At 41.0% G+C, this 20,608-nt stretch overlaps 1 protein-coding gene across 7 annotated transcripts in view; it reads left to right on the plus strand.

Moving 5' to 3' along the window:
* Nucleotides 1–20,608, plus strand: part of LOC128686660 (synaptosomal-associated protein 25) — a 216,131-nt gene that overhangs the window by 189,557 nt on the left and 5,966 nt on the right. For 5 of the 7 annotated variants that reach the window (XM_053773723.2, XM_053773715.2, XM_053773691.2 and 2 more), the window contains 2 exons: nucleotides 627–752; nucleotides 1,057–1,201. In XM_053773723.2, coding sequence (XP_053629698.1) covers nucleotides 627–752; nucleotides 1,057–1,201 — 271 coding nt within the window. Of the gene's footprint in view, nucleotides 1–626; nucleotides 753–1,056; nucleotides 1,202–2,014; nucleotides 2,130–20,608 lie in introns of all 7 variants that reach the window. The other 2 variants (XM_070097238.1, XM_053773708.2) reach the window with 1 other exon arrangement.

The raw sequence follows: 20,608 nt of genomic DNA on the forward strand, positions 1-20,608 counted from the left end.
GTTGATAGTGCCAGTTGGTAGCATTTGTGTTTTGATTATATTGATAAGGGTGTGTGCATCTGCTGAATATGGCCCTATCGACTGCTTTTTGTTTCACTCTTTTTCACTCAAATCTTTGCCTTGGTTAATTATCTACAGCCTTTTCATGTTGCAAAAGACAGTAGATATGGAAACCCATTATTTAATGTATTGCTTTTGCCCTGCTATCATATTATTATATATCAATTCAAATTTCAAAGTTTTGGCTATCTGCTGCTTTTTGTTTCACTCAGATATTAGCATTTTTTCACAATCTACAGCATTTTCAAATTGTATAAAGTGTTATGGGACACCCTCTACACGGGTGTGGATCATTATGGAATGTGATATCTATCATTGCTTGCGACTCAGAGTCCTGCACCCCATCTGACTCGACCTTTACATGCCAATTTCAAACCATTTTTTTTTTTTCTTTTCATGAACGAAAACTTTTTTATTAACTTAATGTAGATATTTAAGGCTTGAAATTAGGCGAGGCATGGATTGTTAAGGTTTTAGTGCGTGTAAGAGCTATTGGCACCATTACATAGTTCATAGTTGATACTTATAGTAAATATTAGCCTATTAGATGAGAGCACTTTCTGCAGATCATCACAGTTTAAAGAAGATGAATCAACCTGGAAAGGCAAGGAGGATGGTGTAGTGAGCTCACAACCTCAGCGAGTAATGGACGACCGTAATGGATTAGGTGCATCTGGTGGATACATCGGACGGTAATTTATATTTAACAATTGTAAGAATTTATCTAACTCTCAAAACTATAGCAGGCTAGTGTTACTTCTTTTCTTTGCATGATTATTTCACAAACTTGACTGAAAGTAGTATTGCATGATTCTTTCCTATTTCATTGCTCTTGTTTATTTTCATTCACTGTTTTTTCCCACATTGCATATTTTCCTGTGATCTAAATAACACTGCTGAATTTGAGTAACCTATAATGCAATTCATGTCATTTGAAATACTTAGCAGTGTGTTATGAATCATTATATATTTTCTAATTGGACAACATTTACACAGCATTAGTAATGATGCTCGTGAAGATGAGATGGAGGACAACATGGGCCAGGTCAACACCATGATTGGCAACCTACGTAACATGGCTATCGATATGGGCTCTGAAATAGAAAACCAGAATAGACAAATTACCAGAATCAATGCCAAGGTATGTAATCCACAGCTTATTCCATATTATTTTATATAAAAAAATTTAGTATATATAATAGTCTTTCATGATTTTCAGCTTTTCCAAAAGAAAATATCATGCAGCAAAAAAGCTACGAGTGTAGATTAATTTTTTCTGTCATATTGGGAAATACTGTAGGAAGGATAGCCAATACATGGGCCCTCCACGGACCTGAAGAGCAAGTCAACCAAGTTATTTATAAGGTGAAATACATTAACAATCTTTCCATAATAGAAAATATTGAAGCAAGTTGTTATACATAAGCAATATGCACTGAGTGTAGACTGCAGTACAGTACCACCAAGAGAACATTTGTCTCTTAATTCTCTTTATTAGCCAGATATACTGGTCATTTTTTTGTACGATTTAAATAGAAAAAAAGATAAATACTGATATTTGGAAATTTGTACTAGTCTACCGTTGTAACAGAAAAAGATCAGGAGATTTGTAAATGGAATCTCTGTCTTGTGTCTTAGCTTTCATTTTTGTGTAAGTTTATTCTACATAAACATGAGAATGATGTGAATGTAGAAGACACATTAATGCCTAAATCTGAAGTAGAGTTAAAAGTGAAAGGCCATGGGATACATGAAACTGTGAAACTTAAGAAATCTCAAGAGTAAACAAAGAGTAGAACTTTGCATAGGTACTTGTCCACGTCAATAATGTGAAAGTAAGAATGCATTAACATTCATTATAATGGAAAATTCTCAGCTTTTGGTAACCCTAATCTTGATTTCATTGATAGTATGTAAAATTTTACGTAACCTTTGCTTTTTTCTCTCATTATAGGGCACCTCCAACGTGACTCATGTTACTGAAGCTAATGAGAAAGCTGGCAAACTTCTTAAATCATAAATCCAGAGATATGCATTTTCTTCTCATTTATTTATTAAAATAAATGGAGGTACCTTTCAGAAGTAAAATCAAGTTGGTAATTTTAAGTAGAAAATATCGTCTCTGCAAGAGTAATATGAACAATTGTAGTATTTGCTAGAAATTTGTTATACCAACTGCTCTATACTATTTGATTATAGCACTGCTAGTAATGCGAGTTTAAAACTTCATATATACACACTGCATTTTTTAAAGCTAGTAGTAACAATAAAAGTAGTGCAGCAGAAAATTTGAAGCATCAGGGAGAAACAGGACTAAGATATATACAGTAGTACCTGTACTTTGCATCAGTAGATTACTGGAGCTAGCTATTATCTCATGAAATGGGCAGCACATAGAAACACCTTGAACTAGCTAAATTGTATATTGGCGAAACTTTATAAGGTACGGTACTAATATTTTTTAAGATATTAAAATTTAACACAAAGGTATTTTTTAAAATGTTGCTTTTTTACCAGTGTATTTCATGCATCTTTAGAAATTTGCATGATCTTAATCTACAGACCCTGCATAACTTGTGTTGAATTATCAGTGAGAATATTCATCTTGGTAGGGGATTGATTGACAGCAACAGTCCAGGGAAGTACTGCTGTACTATTATGTATGAGAGAAAGGAAGCTTGTTGAATATTTTGTTCTGACAGAATTGCTGCTTTTTTCTATGTCTGATGATCATGTATGGCTGGACTCAATAACTCAACCTTACATGCATTATACACTTAATGCATTTACTCTCTTACTGTACCTAATGCGTTTACTCTCTTACTGTACCTCTTTTTTAAATCTGTTTCTCAAAACTAACATTTTTTTCCAGTTCCTTGGGGAAAGCAGGTTAAAAAATCTTCCTCCATAGTCATGCAAGTTGTAGGTGATGAAATTGCCTAAGACAAGGGCTGGTTACCCTTATTCCTGCAACTAATAACAAAACAAGATTAAAAAAAAAAGTGTTGAAATTTGGTCATTTGGCTTTTAGTGAATGTATTGTGGATGTAAAGAGAAGACTGATTGCTTTTGTTTTGAAAATAAGTGCTGAGAGATACAAAGTTAAAAGGGTTAGAAGAGTTTGGATGAGAAAGAATCAAAAGGGATTAAGTTTAGTTTATCTGAGAGTACAATCGAAAGATTGTGGTTTTGTGAAAATACTTTTCAATAATTGGCTGTGGAAAGTCTGTTTATTGTAGTTCTGTTTTTCTACAGTACATTTTGCTCTCCTAAGGGAACTATTTCAGTAGTATGTCGATTTTGAACTAGTCCCTCCAGGATATTCCACATGAAAATCATGGTAGATCTTTCTTGCCTTTATTCTGTGGGGAAGTTTAGCTGTTCCCAGTAATTAAGTGGCTGAATTGATACTCTATAAAAGTTCTTCGTGGTCTCCAGATCTGCAACTTTGCTTGCTTTTGGTGTGGTGGGAATCTAAGACTGCAGTGCTGGGACATTTAATAGCAGACTTGCAAAACTTACTATTTCAATATAACCCATATTCAATAACTTTCTTGAAAGAATAAAAAGTCACAATATCCCGTCCCCTCCCATATATACATCCTGGCCTTTTCTAATTTTCTTGCCTCATTGTGATTTAACAGTTGTCCAAGATAAACCAAAAGATTATCATAAGTTTCTCTTCTAAGTTTGTTTTTTAGTGAAAACTTTCTTTTTGTTAACATTCATCTGTTAAAAACAAAGGAAAAAAAACTCCTTTCGTAAATGCCCTCACAGAAGCAAACGTCATTTTTGGAGCTTTTCTAGAAAACCATTCAAGGGTTTCATGAACAACAAAATCTAGACACCTTTTTTTTTTTTTTTAACACACTGGCCATCTCCCACCAAGACAGGATGACCTGAAAAATAAGAAACAAAAGTTGTTTTTATTTTCACTGATCCAGCCATATCCTATCAAGGCAGGGTGACCTAAAAAGAAAAGCTTTTGTTTTTCTTTTTAAAATTAATGTAGGAGAAGAGGTTACTAGCCCCTTGCTTCCTGCATTGAAGTATCTTCTTACGACACGCATGGCTTACGGAGGAGGAATTCTTCTCCACTTCCCCATGGAGATATTGATATGAAAGTATATAAGTTTCAGGGAGAAGTAGCTCAACATGTGAATATTAGCTATAACTATACTCATTATAAGATATAGTTGGCATATGTATTAGAAGTCTGAGTAGAATTTTTTTCTTTAACACATAGTCCATTTCCTACCAAAGCAGGGTGAAAATATAATCTGATACTTATTTTCATAATACAAACTGATGTCAGCAATGTGAAATACAAGGACTAGGAAATCCTGCAAAAACTTTTATCTTGCTAACAGTTTAAGGTGGAGGAAAATGTTAGATAAATTTGTATCAGAATCAGTAACTGTAAATGCTTTACATCAATGAGCACATATCAGAACTCCTAAGATTCTGTCATACATTATGTGTTAAGTCAGTAATTAGTAGAACCAGCTAGAATGGATAGTACACTAGATATGATCATTGTGAGCAATGAGGCAGTAATCACTGAAGTGCAGACAAGCAAAAATTATTATTATTAAGTATATTGGAATGTCCAGCATAAGAGAATGTGTAGTAAATTTAACTTGAATAATAGGTGTAGCAATTGAAAAGAAAGAAAAAAATTGTCTTGGAGAATTTCTAATGCTACTGATGCAAATCTTAAACCTGTTCTTAGCAGTATTGGGAGTTGGAATCCAGGGTAATCTGATATGCACTAGGTATCTTCATTATTATTATTATTTTTTTTAACACACCAGCTGTCTCCCACTGAAGTAGGGTGACTCGAAAGAGAAGAAACACTTTTACCATCATTCACTCTATCACTCTTTCCAGAGGCACACAGGTACTACAGTTCAGATGTCCCTCCAAACTGCTAATATTCCCATCCTTTCTTCCTATATTTTTGAGGAAGTGCTAAACCCATAGGATCATACAGTGTTGGGGAAATTGGGAATGGAAGGCAGTCAAGTTTGTTCAAAGGAAGCAGAGGGTAGCTCAAATTCCCAGGCTCGGTAGCTCTCATTAGATAGGACATCCTAGAAATTTACTATGGATCTGTTCATTACTGCAATATGGTGAAAGGTTATCCAGATCTCATTATCATTCAGTGATATCAGCGTAGGGAATAGCAACGGGGATGTCTAAATATCTTCTCAAGGAGATGAGAAGGTAGGAGGTAAAAGTGATATCCTAATTAGGTATTAATCATTAATAGACAGAAAATAAAGAGCAAGGGGCTAGTAACCCCTTCTCCTGTATATATTACTAAATGTAAGAGGAGAAACTTTCGTTTTTCCTTTTGGGCCACCCCGCCTCGGTGGGATACAGCTGGTGTGTTGAAAGAAGACAGAAAATAATACAGTGGACCCCCGGTTATCGGCCAAGTCGGTTATCGGTTGGTTTTTCGGCGCCCTGTTATCGGCCATTTGGGACACGTCCATCTGCTGGCTGGGGCTGCTTGCGCATCAGTTTGGCTTTGTCTCTCGGTGGCTGAGGAAGCTTCTGCTTATACATCCAAACTTTTTGCTTATTTCCCATTGTAGTTTGTGTTACTTTTGCAGTGCAACTGTGAAATAAGGAACCATGGCTCCAAAGAAAGTTCCTGTGGCAAAGAAAGTGAGAAACACCATGGAATTTAAACGTGAAGTGATACAAAAGTTTGAAAGTGGTATGAACTTGCCAGGATGTACAGCAAGAATAAATCAACAATTACATCCATCCTGGCAAAGAAAGAACAAATCAAAGATGCAAATGTTGCAAAAGGAGTAACTTGTCTAACTAAACAAAGGCCACCAATAATGGAAGAGATGGAAAAGTTATTATTATTGTGGATTAAGGAAAAAGAATTAGTGGGAGACAGTGTTATGGAGTGTATTATTTGTGAGAAGGTAAGGCAGTTGCATGAGGATCTTGCAAAGAAAATGCAGTTTGTGAATTTAGGGCCAGCAAAGGATGGTTTGATAGATTTAAGAAGCATATTGGCATACACAGTGTTGTAAGGCATGGTGAGGCTGCAGGTTCTGACAAATGTGTGGCTGAAAAGTATGTTCACGAGTTCCAGGACTATGTAAAGGCTGAAGGGTTCAAAAACCAACAAGTGTTCAATTGTGATGAAACAGGCCTGTTTTGGAAGAAAATGCCAAACAGGACCTACATTACCCAGGAGGAAAAGGCACTGCCAGGACACAAGCCTATGAAAGACAGGCTTACTCTTTTGTTGTGTGGTAATGCTAGTGGGGATATATCACTCAGAAAATCCCAGTGTTCAAGAAAAACAATGTCATGAAGAATAGATTGTGTGTGATATGGAAAGTTAATCATAAGGCATGGGTTACAAGGCAAATTTTCAAAGAGTGGGTTAAAGATGTGTTTGGCCCAAGTGTGGAAAAAATACCTCCTGGAAAAGAAATTGCCACTCAAGTGCCTCCTGTTACTGGACAATGCTCCTGCACATCCTCCAGACTTGCAAGACCAAGTGTTTAGGGACTTCAATTTATCACAGTGAAGTTCTTGCCTCCTAACACCACTCCTCTCCTCCAGCCCATGGACCAGCAGGTCATTTCTAACTTCACAAAAAACTATACAAAAGCAGTTTCAAAAGTGCTTTAAAATGACATCAGGCACTAAGGTGACCCTAAGACAGTTCTGGAGGAATCACTTCACTATCCTCCACTGCATAAGCCTTATAGGTAAGGCTTGGGAGGGAGTGACTTCCAGGACTTTGAACTCTGCTTGGAGAAAACTGTGGCCAGTTCGTTTCCAAAAAAGGGATTTTGAAGGGTTTGAGGCACTGCCAACCCTATGGACTCTGTTGTGGCACTGGGGAAGTCCTTGGGGTTGGAGGTGAATGGCAAGAATGTGGAAGAGTTGGTGGAGGACCACAATGAAGAGCTAACCACTGAAGAGCTGCAAGAGCTTCATCTCAAACAGCAACAGACTGCAGCTGAGGAACTTACTTCAGAGGAGGGAGTGAAGAAGGTGCCTTCTTCAGAGATTAAAGAGGTGTGTGCAATGTGCACTAGGGTACAAGCTTTTGTAGAGAAACGCCACCCTGACAAACCTGAAACAAGCCATATCTGCAACATGTTTGGTGTCAAAACCCTGTCCCACTTCAGGGAAATCTTAGTCACCAGAAACAGATTACTCTAGACAGTTATTTTGTGACTCTCAAGCTGGTCCTAGTGGCATTAAAAGATAGAGAAGGGAAGTAACCCCAGAGAAGGCTTTGCTATCTAAAGTCTTTATGGAGGGGGATTCTCCTTCCAAACACTAACTCCTCCATCTTTCCTCCTCCCTATCTTCCAGAAGCCAGCATTAGCCTTCAATAAGCGTATGTAATACTTACATAATTGTTAAAAAAAAAAAAATTGTGAATATTTTTCTTTGGAACAGATTAATTGTATTTCCATTAATTTTTATGGGAAATATTAATTCGTTTTTTGGCCATTTTGGTTATCGGCCGACCTTCTGGAACGGATTATGGCCGATAACCAGGTGTCCACTGTATCAATAATTACCTGGCTACAGCTAAAAAGCTTACCTTATGACACATATAGTGTACATCAGCCTACAACCATCTGCAATTAAATCTAGTTATTCTAATGCTCTCACATACTGACAAAAGGTAAAAAAGTAGTAAGTTACAGCTAATACCAGATGACAGATGACCTGGAGATTTACACATTGTTGTCTATGATGTATCAGAATCTTCTTCATGTATCTAGAAGCTGTAATACTTCTCATAAGAAAATTTAACGTATATTTGACTGTACGTCAGACATATGACACAATATGCTGTGTCGGAAAACTTACATTATTAATTTTAAGACTCCAGTAATTGTTTGTTGTGTGTAAATGGATGCTTGTCATGGATAATATGCTGTACATGCACAAGTTGTACATCTGCTCTCTCTGTAATCTCTGCTTTGTACAGAACCACAGCTGTGCTCTGTAAAACATTTTTTGATCCTCTAAACCTGAGGAAGCAAGAGTCAACTCATGTGCAACGTATCAGTTGTCAAGTGATCAGTTTCTTGAATTGGTTGATTGGCTTTAGATGAGGTCATCTTGCTATATTTTAACTTCTGCCCTGGGGCCTTCTTTATTAGTTGGGTAAACACTAAGGCATGGTTTATCTAAACAATGCTTTCCCAGCAATATAGTGGTAAACATAATCAAACATCACTAATGATTATTTCTGTTGTTATAGCCTAATAGACTTATTATACTTAACCTTACCAAACATGGCAAGAGTCACAGCCAAATATTTAGGGCATATATGTAAAGATAGAAATGTTAAAAGCAGGTGGGGATATAGTTTTGGAGTGGTTGGTGCAATTATTTAATAAATGTATGGAAGAGGGTAAGGTACCTAGGGATTGGCAGAGAGCATGCATAGTTCCTTTGTATAAAGGCAAAGGGGATAAAAGAGAGTGCAAAAATTATAGGGGGATAAGTCTGTTGAGTGTACCTGGTAAAGTGTATGGTAGAGTTATAATTGAAAGAATTAAGAGTAAGACGGAGAATAGGATAGCAGATGAACAAGGAGGCTTTAGGAAAGGTAGGGGGTGTGTGGACCAGGTGTTTACAGTGAAACATATAAGTGAACAGTATTTAGATAAGGCTAAAGAGGTCTTTGTGGCATTTATGGATTTGGAAAAGGCGTATGACAGGGTGGATTGGGGGGCAATGTGGCAGATGTTGCAAGTGTATGGTGTAGGAGGTAGGTTACTGAAAGCAGTGAAGAGTTTTTACGAGGATAGTGAGGCTCAAGTTAGAGTATGTAGGAAAGAGGGAAATTTTTTCCCAGTAAAAGTAGGCCTTAGACAAGGATGTGTGATGTCACCGTGGTTGTTTAATATATTTATAGATGGGGTTGTAAGAGAAGTAAATGCGAGGGTCTTGGCAAGAGGCGTGGAGTTAAAAGATAAAGAATCACACACAAAGTGGGAGTTGTCACAGCTGCTCTTTGCTGATGACACTGTGCTCTTGGGAGATTCTGAAGAGAAGCTGCAGAGATTGGTGGATGAATTTGGTAGGGTGTGCAAAAGAAGAAAATTAAAGGTGAATACAGGAAAGAGTAAGGTTATGAGGATAACAAAAAGATTAGGTGATGAAAGATTGAATATCAGATTGGAGGGAGAGAGTATGGAGGAGGTGAACGTATTCAGATATTTGGGAGTGGACGTGTCAGCGGATGGGTCTATGAAAGATGAGGTGAATCATAGAATTGATGAGGGAGAAAGAGTGAGTGGTGCACTTAGGAGTCTGTGGAGACAAAGAACTTTGTCCTTGGAGGCAAAGAGGGGAATGTATGAGAGTATAGTTTTACCAACGCTCTTATATGGGTGTGAAGCGTGGGTGATGAATGTTGCAGCGAGGAGAAGGCTGGAGGCAGTGGAGATGTCATGTCTGAGGGCAATGTGTGGTGTGAATATAATGCAGAGAATTCGTAGTTTGGAAGTTAGGAGGAGGTGCGGGATTACCAAAACTGTTGTCCAGAGGGCTGAGGAAGGGTTGTTGAGGTGGTTCGGACATGTAGAGAGAATGGAGCGAAACAGAATGACTTCAAGAGTGTATCAGTCTGTAGTGGAAGGAAGGCGGGGTAGGGGTCGGCCTAGGAAGGGTTGGAGGGAGGGGGTAAAGGAGGTTTTGTGTGCGAGGGGCTTGGACTTCCAGCAGGCATGCGTGAGCGTGTTTGATAGGAGTGAATGGAGACAAATGGTTTTTAATACTTGACGTGCTGTTGGAGTGTGAGCAAAGTAACATTTATGAAGGGATTCAGGGAAACCGGCAGGCCGGACTTGAGTCCTGGAGATGGGAAGTACAGTGCCTGCACTCTGAAGGAGGGGTGTTAATGTTGCAGTTTAAAAACTGTAGTGTAAAGCACCCTTCTGGCAAGACAGTGATGGAGTGAATGATGGTGAAAGTTTTTCTTTTTCGGGCCACCCTGCCTTGGTGGGAATCAGCCAGTGTGATAATAAAAAAAAAATAATAAAAAATGTAATTAAACATGATATACACTAAACAGTTCAACATCATAAGATGGGAAAATATTTTCCACATCCCACATTGCCTGGGAAACCATGTTGATCACTCAATCTTAGACTATTGCTTGGAAGAGCAGAATGCAGATTTAAACAGGTGAAGGATAGAAATTGATGGAGACTTTACATTAGAACAGTGCTGCCAAATTATGGATCACAAATGACAGACTTCAAAATCTTAAAGAGCAAACCAAGACAGATAAGACACTAAAATGCTTACCTAATGGAGAAAATTTAAGAAAAACAGCCACTGAAGAAACAAGAAAATCTAAATACTTTTTTCCTCATTTTGAAAATCTAAGTAAAAATTTCCTTAATAGCATCTTTCTGCTTTGGAGGAGGTACATGCACTTGAGAATAAACAAGAAGTTTGGGAAATTCAGAAGAAAATGATAGCTTAAGCTAGCTTCATGAGGATATTTTGTGAAAATGTTTTTGATTGTTTAGAGAATCTTCATGCCTTAATTGCTGACATACTTGGCATGAGTGAGGCCATCTAGCTCTGCTGGAGTTCAGGCAAAGAGGTCCACCTGACCTTATTTGGAACAATTATTTCTATTTCAACCTCTTCAAGGGGGGCTCCTTGTTGTGGTGAAGAGGCTCTTGGTCTGAGGAATCAGACCTGTCGGTCTCCTTCCTCAGACCAAACCTAATTACCCCCCAATCCCCCCCTCCCTATCCCATCCTTCCCTTTTTCCTTTCCTCCTCCTCCCCACCCCTCCCTTTTGCCCTTCCTCTTTTTGGCCTTTGGGATTTCTCCCACAGGCGCGCTAGTTCCTAGGTAGGGGAAAGGATACCGGGGTCCATCTCATTCCGTTGAGGTTCTTGGCGGTGGCGTAGTTTGCTGTGGAATCTGGATTGCCTGGGGATGTCCCGATCCCTCTCCAGTATCCCGAAGTAGCTTTGGGTGTCTTTCGGGCGACAGGTGTATCTCTGGAAGCCACCTTTCGGATTCCGGGGGTGGTGGCCAAAGGAGGTATGCTTTGTGGCGGATATCCGGCTGCCCTCTCTTTTGTCCACCGAGGTAGCTCGGCAGATGTGAGGTTGCTATCCCGGATTGCTGGTTTACTGGCATAAAGGGTAGGGTATGGCACGGGTTCCATGCTGCATCTGCGCTACTAGCGGTGCTGAGGTCCTCTTGGGCGCGGAGGGAGATTTCCGGCCCTTTCATTCCTCCTGGGAACTATTCCTCCCCAATCCCCCCTTTTTTTATTCTTTTTTTTATTTTTATTTTCTTTTCTTTCTTTTTTTTTTCTTAAAAACGAAAAGCAAAGGAGTAACCTAACCATGGAGAACCCAATCCATGAACCCACTACCCCCAGGCCCCTTCTTGATACCGCACCCCATTCTGACCCTGCCTTGTTTTTAGACCACTCTTCGGACACTACTGATGCCCCTGTACCTCTTGTTGGTGCTGTTTCCTCACCCGCTTCAGGTACCGGTGCTTCAACTGACTCCTTCGATTTGTCTGACCTCCATTCTCCTTTGACTATGCTTTCGGCCTCTCCCTCTACGGTACGGCAATTTTCGAATCGCCAGCCCATTTCACGCAGGACCAACTCTGGTCCTACTCCTAAATGCCAACGTCAATCTCCTGATGATGCTCCTTCGTTACCTTCCCATTCTACTCGGAAAAGACTGACACGTCATGCACTCCCTCTCCACGCTCAGTTTCGGACCACACAGTGGACTAAATTCTTTACTTTAAGACCGACTTCTTCTTCTGCCTATCTTTCTGACCATAGTATTGGCAAAGCGCTCCTGCGTCATGTTGGTAGAGATATTTCATTTCATGCTCTCAAGAACGGTACGTGCATCGTCACTGTCCAGAATGCTACCCAAGCTCATGATCTTTCTCTCCTTTCGAATATATATACTACTCCTATCACTATTGAAAAACGTCTTTCTCTTAATTCTTGTAGTGGTACTGTCATTCTGCCCCATACCATAGTCCAACAGAATTTCCAGTCATGTGGCAATGACATTCTTGAACAGCTGGAACTCCAGGATCTCCCATTCCTCAAAGTAGACACTTATGTCCTTCCTGCCCGTGGGCGGAGACGTTACCCTTACAATGTGGCTTGTTTAACTTTTGACAGCCGAGATCTCCCATCCTATGTATATGTCGCGGGACATCGGTTACAAGTTCGAAAGGTGATACCTACACCGCAACAATGTAGAAATTGCTGGCGTTTTGGTCACCCAGCGAAATATTGCAGATCTATGGCCGAATGCCCAGTCTGTGGTGCCGACGACCATTCTAATGCATCTTGCAGTCAACCTCCATCTTGCCTTAATTGTAATGAAGCTCACCCTTCGTACTCCCGTCGTTGCCAGGTCTACTTAAATGAACGTGAAATCCGTTGCCTCAAAGAGGCAGACGGTCTCCCTTATGCTATGGCAGTTACTCATCTCCGCCTCCAAGGGAGACTACCCCGTGTTTCTTATTCTCGTGTTTCAAAACATCCCCCCACTTCTGGGGTCCCATCTTCTGCAGCCTCCTCTGTTGTTACCCCTCCCATAGCCACTCCGGCATCTAATCCTTTTGCTTCCCTTGGCTCTGACGTCCCGACTACAACTCGGTCTGTTCTCACATCTTTGCGTCCTTCCTCACAAGCCCCAGTATCGACAAGACCTCGTACGACACTTTATGCCAATCGCCCCTCTACTTCTCAGAAGTCCAAAAAATCCACATTGCTCAAATCTTCTTTGCCCCTTCCTTCCCTTCTTCCACCTCCACACTTTTCCAGTCTCTGTGCCTAGTTCTTCCCCTCTCTCTGGCTCTATTACAAGTGTGGAGATTCACCCTCCTCGTACTATGCCTTCCACCCCCGTCCCCTCCCAAGTTTCTCCCTCTTCTACCACCTCCCAGGTTTCTGCCTCTTCTGTCCCCCCCCACACTTCATCTCCCCCCCCTCACACTTCATCTCCCCCCCCCACACTTCATCTCCCCCCCCACACTTCATCTCCAGTCCCTTACACTCTTTCGTCCCCCTCTACTTTGGTACAGTCCATTACTGTCCCAATCTTTACTCACCCTCCCCCTTCTACCTCCAATATGGTCTCCCACACATCTTTGAATTCAGAAACACTTGAAGCCACTTCAGAATATATTGCAGAGACTAAAACTTCAATGAACACTGATTCACTTCCTGTTCCTTCTCTTCCCTCTCCTCCATCTTCACAACCCCATTCTTCGCAACGCTCCGTTCCTTCGCTGCTTGAACGTCTTCCAATGCCACCACACGTTGACTTTTCTAACCCCTCTAGTCCGTAGGTGCCTTTCCCTACGGATTCCTGGTATTTTCTTCATCGCCAATCATGGCCTATTTACAGTGGAATATCTGCGGCCTCAGGGGTAATCGGGGTGAGCTTCAGATGTTGCTTTCCAAGTTTTCCCCTGTTGGTGCTTGCTTACAGGAACCAAAATTACACTCAGCTGTTTTCCAACCTATCTCAGGCTACAATTTATTGTATTCTTCGGATCCTTTCTCAGATGGGACCTTTAATGAAAGTGCCCTTCTTCTACGCAATGATATTCCGTACTGTCAACTATTTGTCCATACCTCGCTGCATTACACTGCAGCCCGTATCCACTTGAATAAGTGGTTTACAGTATGTTCTTTATATCTCTCTCCTTCTCGAGCATTTTCTATCCCAGACTTTGCCTTTCTTGTTTCATCCTTACCACCGCCACTTCTGTTACTTGGTGATTTTAACGCCCACCATTTCCTCTGGGGGGGGGGTCTCATTGTAACTCACGTGGCATCCAGTTGGAGGTTTTTCTCGCCTCTCGCCCCCTCCATGTTTTAAATACGGGTACTCCCACCCATTTTGATCCTCGTACTCATACTCTCTCTTGCATCGATCTATCAGTCTGCTCTTCCTCCACTGCACTAGACTTCACCTGGTCTGTTCTACCGGACTTACATGACAGCGATCATTTTCCAATCATTCTTACTTCTCCTTCATATTCACCACCTTTCCGCAGCCCTCGCTGGCAATTTGATCGGGCAAATTGGGACCTTTACTTGCAGCTCACTGCTTTTAGTGAGGTTCCTTCATCCTCCATTGATGAGCTCCTACACCTCTTCTCGACGTCAGTTTATACCGCAGCTTCTCATTCTATACCCCAAACCTCAGGCAAGCATTCTCAGAAGTGCGTGCCTTGGTGGTCTCCTGCTTGTGCTCGTGCAGTACGTTTGAAACGCGCTGCATGGGGCAGGTACCAATACAATAGAACCAATGAGAGACTTCTTGATTTTAAGCAGAAGCGTGCGATCGCTCGCCGTGTCATCCGTGATGCTAAACGCACTTGCTGGCGAGACTGTTTCCACCATCACCTCTGCTTCCTCTATGAGTGCAGTCTGGAAAAAAGTGAGGAAACCGAGTGGTAAATACTCTCCTGACCCGGCTCCTGTTCTACGGGTCGCCGGTATTGATGTAGCAAACCCTCTTGACATTACCATTGAAATTGGCACTCGTCTGGTCCGTATTTCCCGGGGGCTCCATCTATGCCCCTCGTTTCTTTCCTCAAAGTCTGCCAGAGAGTTAGTACCCTTGGACTTTTCTTCTCAGAGAAGAACAGTATAATGTGACTTTTACACTTCAGGAACTGGAGGCAACACTCCTTAGGCCTAGGCCCAAGCCCACTCCTTAGGCCTCCGAGGCAATCTACCATCCTTCCTTAAGAACTTTTTAACTGACAGACACTTCCGTGTTCGAGTCAATAATGTGCTTTCCCCGGACTTTGTCCAAGCTGAAGGTGTCTCTCAGGGATGTGTTCTGAGCACAACACTTTTTCTCCTTGCTATAAATGATTTGGCCTCTGTTCTTCCACCCAATATTTGGTCATCACTCTATATTGATGACTTCGCTATTGCTTGTGCAGGCGCTGACTGTCATCTCATTGCAGTTTCTCTCCAGCATGCAGTCGACTGTGTTTCCACTTGGGCCACCATGCATGGGTTTAAATTTTCCAGTACCAAAACTCTCTAAATTACTTTCACTAAACGCTCTGTCATCTCCGATCATCCTTTGTATCTCTATGGCTCTCGTATCCCTGAACGTGATACAGTCAGGTTTCTAGGCCTTCTCTTTGACCATTGGTTATCCTGGAAACCTCACATTACCTCTCTGAAGGCAACTTGTCACAGCCGGCTAAACCTTCTTAAAACCCTTGCTTATCTTTCCTGGGGAGCTGATCGTCGAACTCTGCTTCGCCTACATTCAGCCCTCGTTTTATCAAAACTCGATTATGGTGACCAGATTTATTCAGTGGCCTCTCCTGCTACTCTCTCTAGCCTTAACCCCATCCATCACCAAGGATTACGTTTATGCCTTGATGCTTTTCGCTCTTCCCCTGTTGAGAGCCTCTATGCAGAAGCGAATGTTCCATCCTTGTCTGATCGCCGTGATGCCCATTGCCTTCGCTACTATGTACGCTCTCACGATCTCCACAATCCTTCCATTTATAGAATGGTCACCGATATTAGTAGACATTATTTGTTCGCCACCCCTGTTTGCTCCGTCCCTTTTCTCTTCGCCTACATTCGCTCTTGTCTTCCCTTCAGTTACCACCTTTATATGTTCATGTAGCATCTCACTTTTCCCTACCCCCCTGGGAAGTTCCAGCTGTTCGGGGCTTTTCTTTCTCACTCCCTTGCTCGAAAGCCCAACTGCCTACGGTGGCTTCCCGCTCTCTTTTTCTTGATCACTTCCACTCTCATTCTTATGCCATCGCTGTGTACACAGATGGCTCTAAGACTTCAGACGGTGTCGGATTCGCAGCAGTGTTTCCGGACAGCGTCGTGCGAGGGCATGTACTATCTTCGGCTAGCATTTTTACTGCTGAATTGTATGCCATTCTTGCAGCACTTATTCGTATCGCATCTATGCCTGTGTCATCATTTGTGGTAGTCTCCGATTCCCTTAGTGCTCTACAGGCTGTACGAAAATTTGATACATCTCACCCCCTAGTTCTCTGTATCCAACTTTGGCTACGCCGTATCTCTACCAAACATAAAGATATTGTTTTTTGTTGGGTCCCTGGTCATGTCGACGTACAGGGCAATGAACAGGCAGACACTGCTTCGCGGTCAGCAGTGCATGACCTACCAATTTCCTATAGAGGTGTTCCATTTCTGGACTTTAGCAGTAGCTACCCACCTTCACACCCGTTGGCAACAACATTGGTCAACTCTGCTCAGTAACAAACTTCATTCTATTAAACCGAGGATTGGTTACTGGCCGTCGTCTTGTCACCAGTGCCGAGGTTGGGAGACCACTCTCTCCCGCCTTCGCATTGGCCACACTCGTCTTACTCATGGGTATCTCGTGGAGAGGCACCCTGTTCCTCTCTGTGAGCAGTGTCAAGTTCCAGTATCGATTAGCCACATTCTGTTAGACTGCCCTCTCTATCAACGAGCACGCAGAATTTACCTCCAACATCGTCTTCGTTCTAGTACTCTCTCTTTACCTTCCCTTCTTGCTGATGGACCCTCCTTTAATCCTGACTCTCTCATTGACTTCTTGACAACGACTGATTTACTTAAACTCTGATGATGATACCTTTCGCACTCCCCTCAGCCCTTTCTAGTTCAGTCTCTTGCTACCCTTTACCCTTTCACCATCCACTGCCCCGCTGTTATCCGTAACCTATTACTCATCCATCTCCCTTTTGCCACCTGATGCCCTCGCTTCCTTCCTACCCTGCAGCGCTGTATAGCCCTTGTGGCTTAGCGCTTCTTTTTGATTATAATAATATTTCTATTTCAAGGGGAAACATTGTTTCCTTTCCAATTCCTGCCCAAATTTGAGCAGTGCATTTTTCCTGAACTGCTGGGAAGCAGGGCTCAGTGTGGTGTAAGCTGTAGAAAGAATGATGTAATCTGTGGTGGCCCTCGCCACCCCAACAATAAGATTGAGTGTATGGCTGAGAAACTTCTGAGATGGCTTGCTTTTCAGTCTTTTGACTGCAGATGTTGAGCATTTACATGATCATACCTTAGTACTGGAGCAATAGACTTGCTACCTGGGTCAGTGACTGGCTTTCACCCAAAAATAAAATATGGAGGGAAGAATCCAATAGGAAGGCATTAAAGTGTACTGAAAGCCCAGGCAGTCCCTGGGCTTTCAGTCAACAACATTCTTGACTGAACATGTTGTGGGGACACAAAATTACACCCCACTAATCTCTTGTGAAGATGTAAGGTGTTAAATTATGAATTTTAAGTTTGCTACTTCTACAAGGATATGGTGCAGGCTAATGATGCTGCCACCACTCCCATTAGTGTTGATAGGGAGACGGCAATCCTCCTCTTATAAAGAGTATCGAGATGCATATGAATCAGGACAAATAGAAGAGGGGATTCTCTCAGCCTGTGGACAAGTGACAGCTGCAACCAAAGAAATATACAAGACAAGGTATGACTGGAATGTAGATCCCTATTTTCCAGTTTTTGTTAGTTACCCAGGACACAGCAGAGAAGATAAGTTAAATTATAACACAACAGTTATTTAAATATAGGATACTACAACTGTGGAATTTTCTCATTCTAGACTCGGAAGCTTTTATTATCTAGTTCATAGCAAAGTAACATACAGTAGTGCATTTTTCCTGCACTACACACTGCTGAATATAACATAGCTGTCAGAAGCTAGGCAAATTATACATTACTGAATTCTCAGGTTTCTTGGATGAAATTGACTTATTACACAACTTACTCTTTTGCCCATATTGTAGTGCACTTTCCGCTTCATAATGCTTCCCTTACATTTCGTTCTGTAAATAATAATAATAATAGGTTTTGAGTGTTAGTAGCTTAGACATCCAACAAGGTAGTGTGACCTGTTAGATAGGAATGTGTGCGGGCAAGTGGTTTTATGATGTGACATGCTCTTGGAGTGTGGGCTGAATAACATTTATGAGGAAACTCAGGGAAACTGGTTAAGCACTATATCATTACAAGAAACAGGATGTCATTGCATGTAAGTAAAGTAATTACAAAATGGAAAATAACAGACTACATGTCACTATTTAAAACAGATAAAAGCTAATCCTTGAAAATATTGGCCTTGCAGAGTTCCACAAGGATCAGTAGTGGCTTCAGTAAAGTTTCTAAATTACTTAGTTTCTCCTTCTGACAAAGCATGTGGACATGTTTGCAGATAATGCAAAATATGTAATAAAGAAGACTGTCCACCTTGAAAAAACTTAGCACTTCAACAGGTGGAATGTAATGGGGAATGGAATTTGATATTTATAAGTACCACAGGAGGAGAAATAAGAGAAAGTTAAAACAAACAACATTGTGAATATGTAAAAGTTTTTTGTTTTTTTACATTGAACATTTAAACCAGTTTCTCTATGTATGTTATTGGGGATAGATTAGTTTCAGTCATATATAATAAATTACAGCATACATTAACAAATATAAATGAAATAACACATAACAGCAAGCATCCTTTAAGAGAGATACCATGATGCTGATGAATGTTATTGATCCAAGGAATTGGAGCTATCCTCTCTATCTTTGGATCAAACTTCATTACCTCTTATTCTCCAGGTGCTGTATGACCTGTACATGTTTTGCATTTCCCACTGATTATGATGATTCTGAGGCATGAAGACAAAAGAGGGAACCACAGAGAAGCTTGAGGAAGCATAGAAACCATGAAACCAACATTTACATTTTAGTCGCAGTTACGTTACTAACGGTCTCGAGTCACCGAAGAAATATTTTTTTTAGGAGGATGAGAAAGATTTAAGGAAGGTTTAATAATATGTAAAAGTATCCCATCAGAAGTCATCAACACTTAGTTCTAAATTACAGGAATCTTTATTATGTTTGGTGAATTCACTGATAGTGTGAGAGTGAACTTATATTGCACATAGAGATTACTGGTAGAAATGGAGTCCTCACTTAACAAGTAATTCACTTTTAGCAGACTCGCATGAAGTGAGGAATTGTTGTATTTGATTCAAGGATAAAAATGATGGATAGGTATATGAGGTATGAAATGGTTGTAGATAGTAGGTTGATAGTGCATGTTTTAGTGTGATCAAGTAAAAGGCTGGAATATAAGCAGAATGCTGTCAGAAGGTAAAAGGCAAGTGAGTAGGAATAAATTAAAGAAAAAGAACTTTAAAGGAATGAGCAACCTTAAATTGGGTTTCTTGCCATGATGAAGGGCTCTTGACCTAAAGAAGCTAACCCCTCAAATTAAACCTAAATATCCCCCCTCAACTACCCCTCCCCTCCCCTCCCCTCCCTCTTTTAGCCTAAATGATAGGGAATCATTTTCCCATTTGTCAAAATTTGCTGTGGCTTGTGGCCTGTGACTTAGTTTGGGTTGTGACAAATGGATTATGCCTTGTGCCGCCACCGCTAATGCTGACACCGCCGCCGCTAATGCTGACACTGCCACCGTTACCACTGCCACTAATGCTGACTCCATTGCTGCTGCTCTTATAAAACAAAAGTCCTCTCCGACGGTCCTGCTCTTAATGCAGACTATAATTTCTTGACTGCCTTTGATTTGCTACATCATGCTTTCTTTCTGCTGATGTTCTCTCCTCAATGCCTCCACCTCTCTCTCTCTGTGCCGCCACCATTTTCACCTCAGCCATGTTTCAAGAAAGATTGGCTAGTGTGAAAGAGTTAAGGAGGATGTCAAAAAAAAAAAAGGTGTGGTGTATACTTAATAAGGCTGTGTTAATATTGGCAGCAGAGGTTATAGGATGGTAGGTGAAAAAGGAATTGTAAGTGATTTGTGGAATGATTAATTGAAAGTAGTGGTAAAGGAGAGTTTCCGTATTGAAGGAAAAAATGAAAATATATACGAGGCATTGCCAACAAATTTATGCCGAGACTCGGAACATAATTTTGGATAGGGCTAAATAAGATAAGAAAACAAGGTAGCAAAAGGATTTTGCTGTTAATAGTGAAAGTGGGGAAGTGCTGAATAAAGAAGTGGAAATGTTAGATGAGATTTTTTTTTTTATGTAGATTATGGAGTGGAGGGAGAAATATGCTTGGAATAAAGGAAGAGGAAATCTAAGAGAATGAATGAAAAGTTCAAAAGTAAGTAAGAAGGCTAGTGAGGCTAAGAATGGATGGGATTAAGACAAAAATGCCTAAAGCAAATGGGGGTTAAAGTTGAATACAGCTGATGCATTTATCGAGTGTGTGTATAAAAGGGAAAGTAGCAAAAGGTTTACAGCTAGCTGTGTGGCTCCTCTGTGGGACTATAAGGGGACAAGAAATTGTAAAAATTACAGGGAAATATGTCTGAGAGGTATACCTGAAACAGTGAATGATATAATTACTGGTCACAGACTGGGCTGCAGGGGCATTGACCCCCAAAACCCTCTCCAGGTATAGAATACAAAGTATGATTGCAAAAAAACAGACTGGAATTGAAAGAGGAAGGGGGATGTGTAG

Source organism: Cherax quadricarinatus, chromosome 1, assembly GCF_038502225.1.
Source record: "Cherax quadricarinatus isolate ZL_2023a chromosome 1, ASM3850222v1, whole genome shotgun sequence".
Taxonomy (NCBI): Eukaryota; Metazoa; Arthropoda; class Malacostraca; order Decapoda; family Parastacidae; genus Cherax; species Cherax quadricarinatus.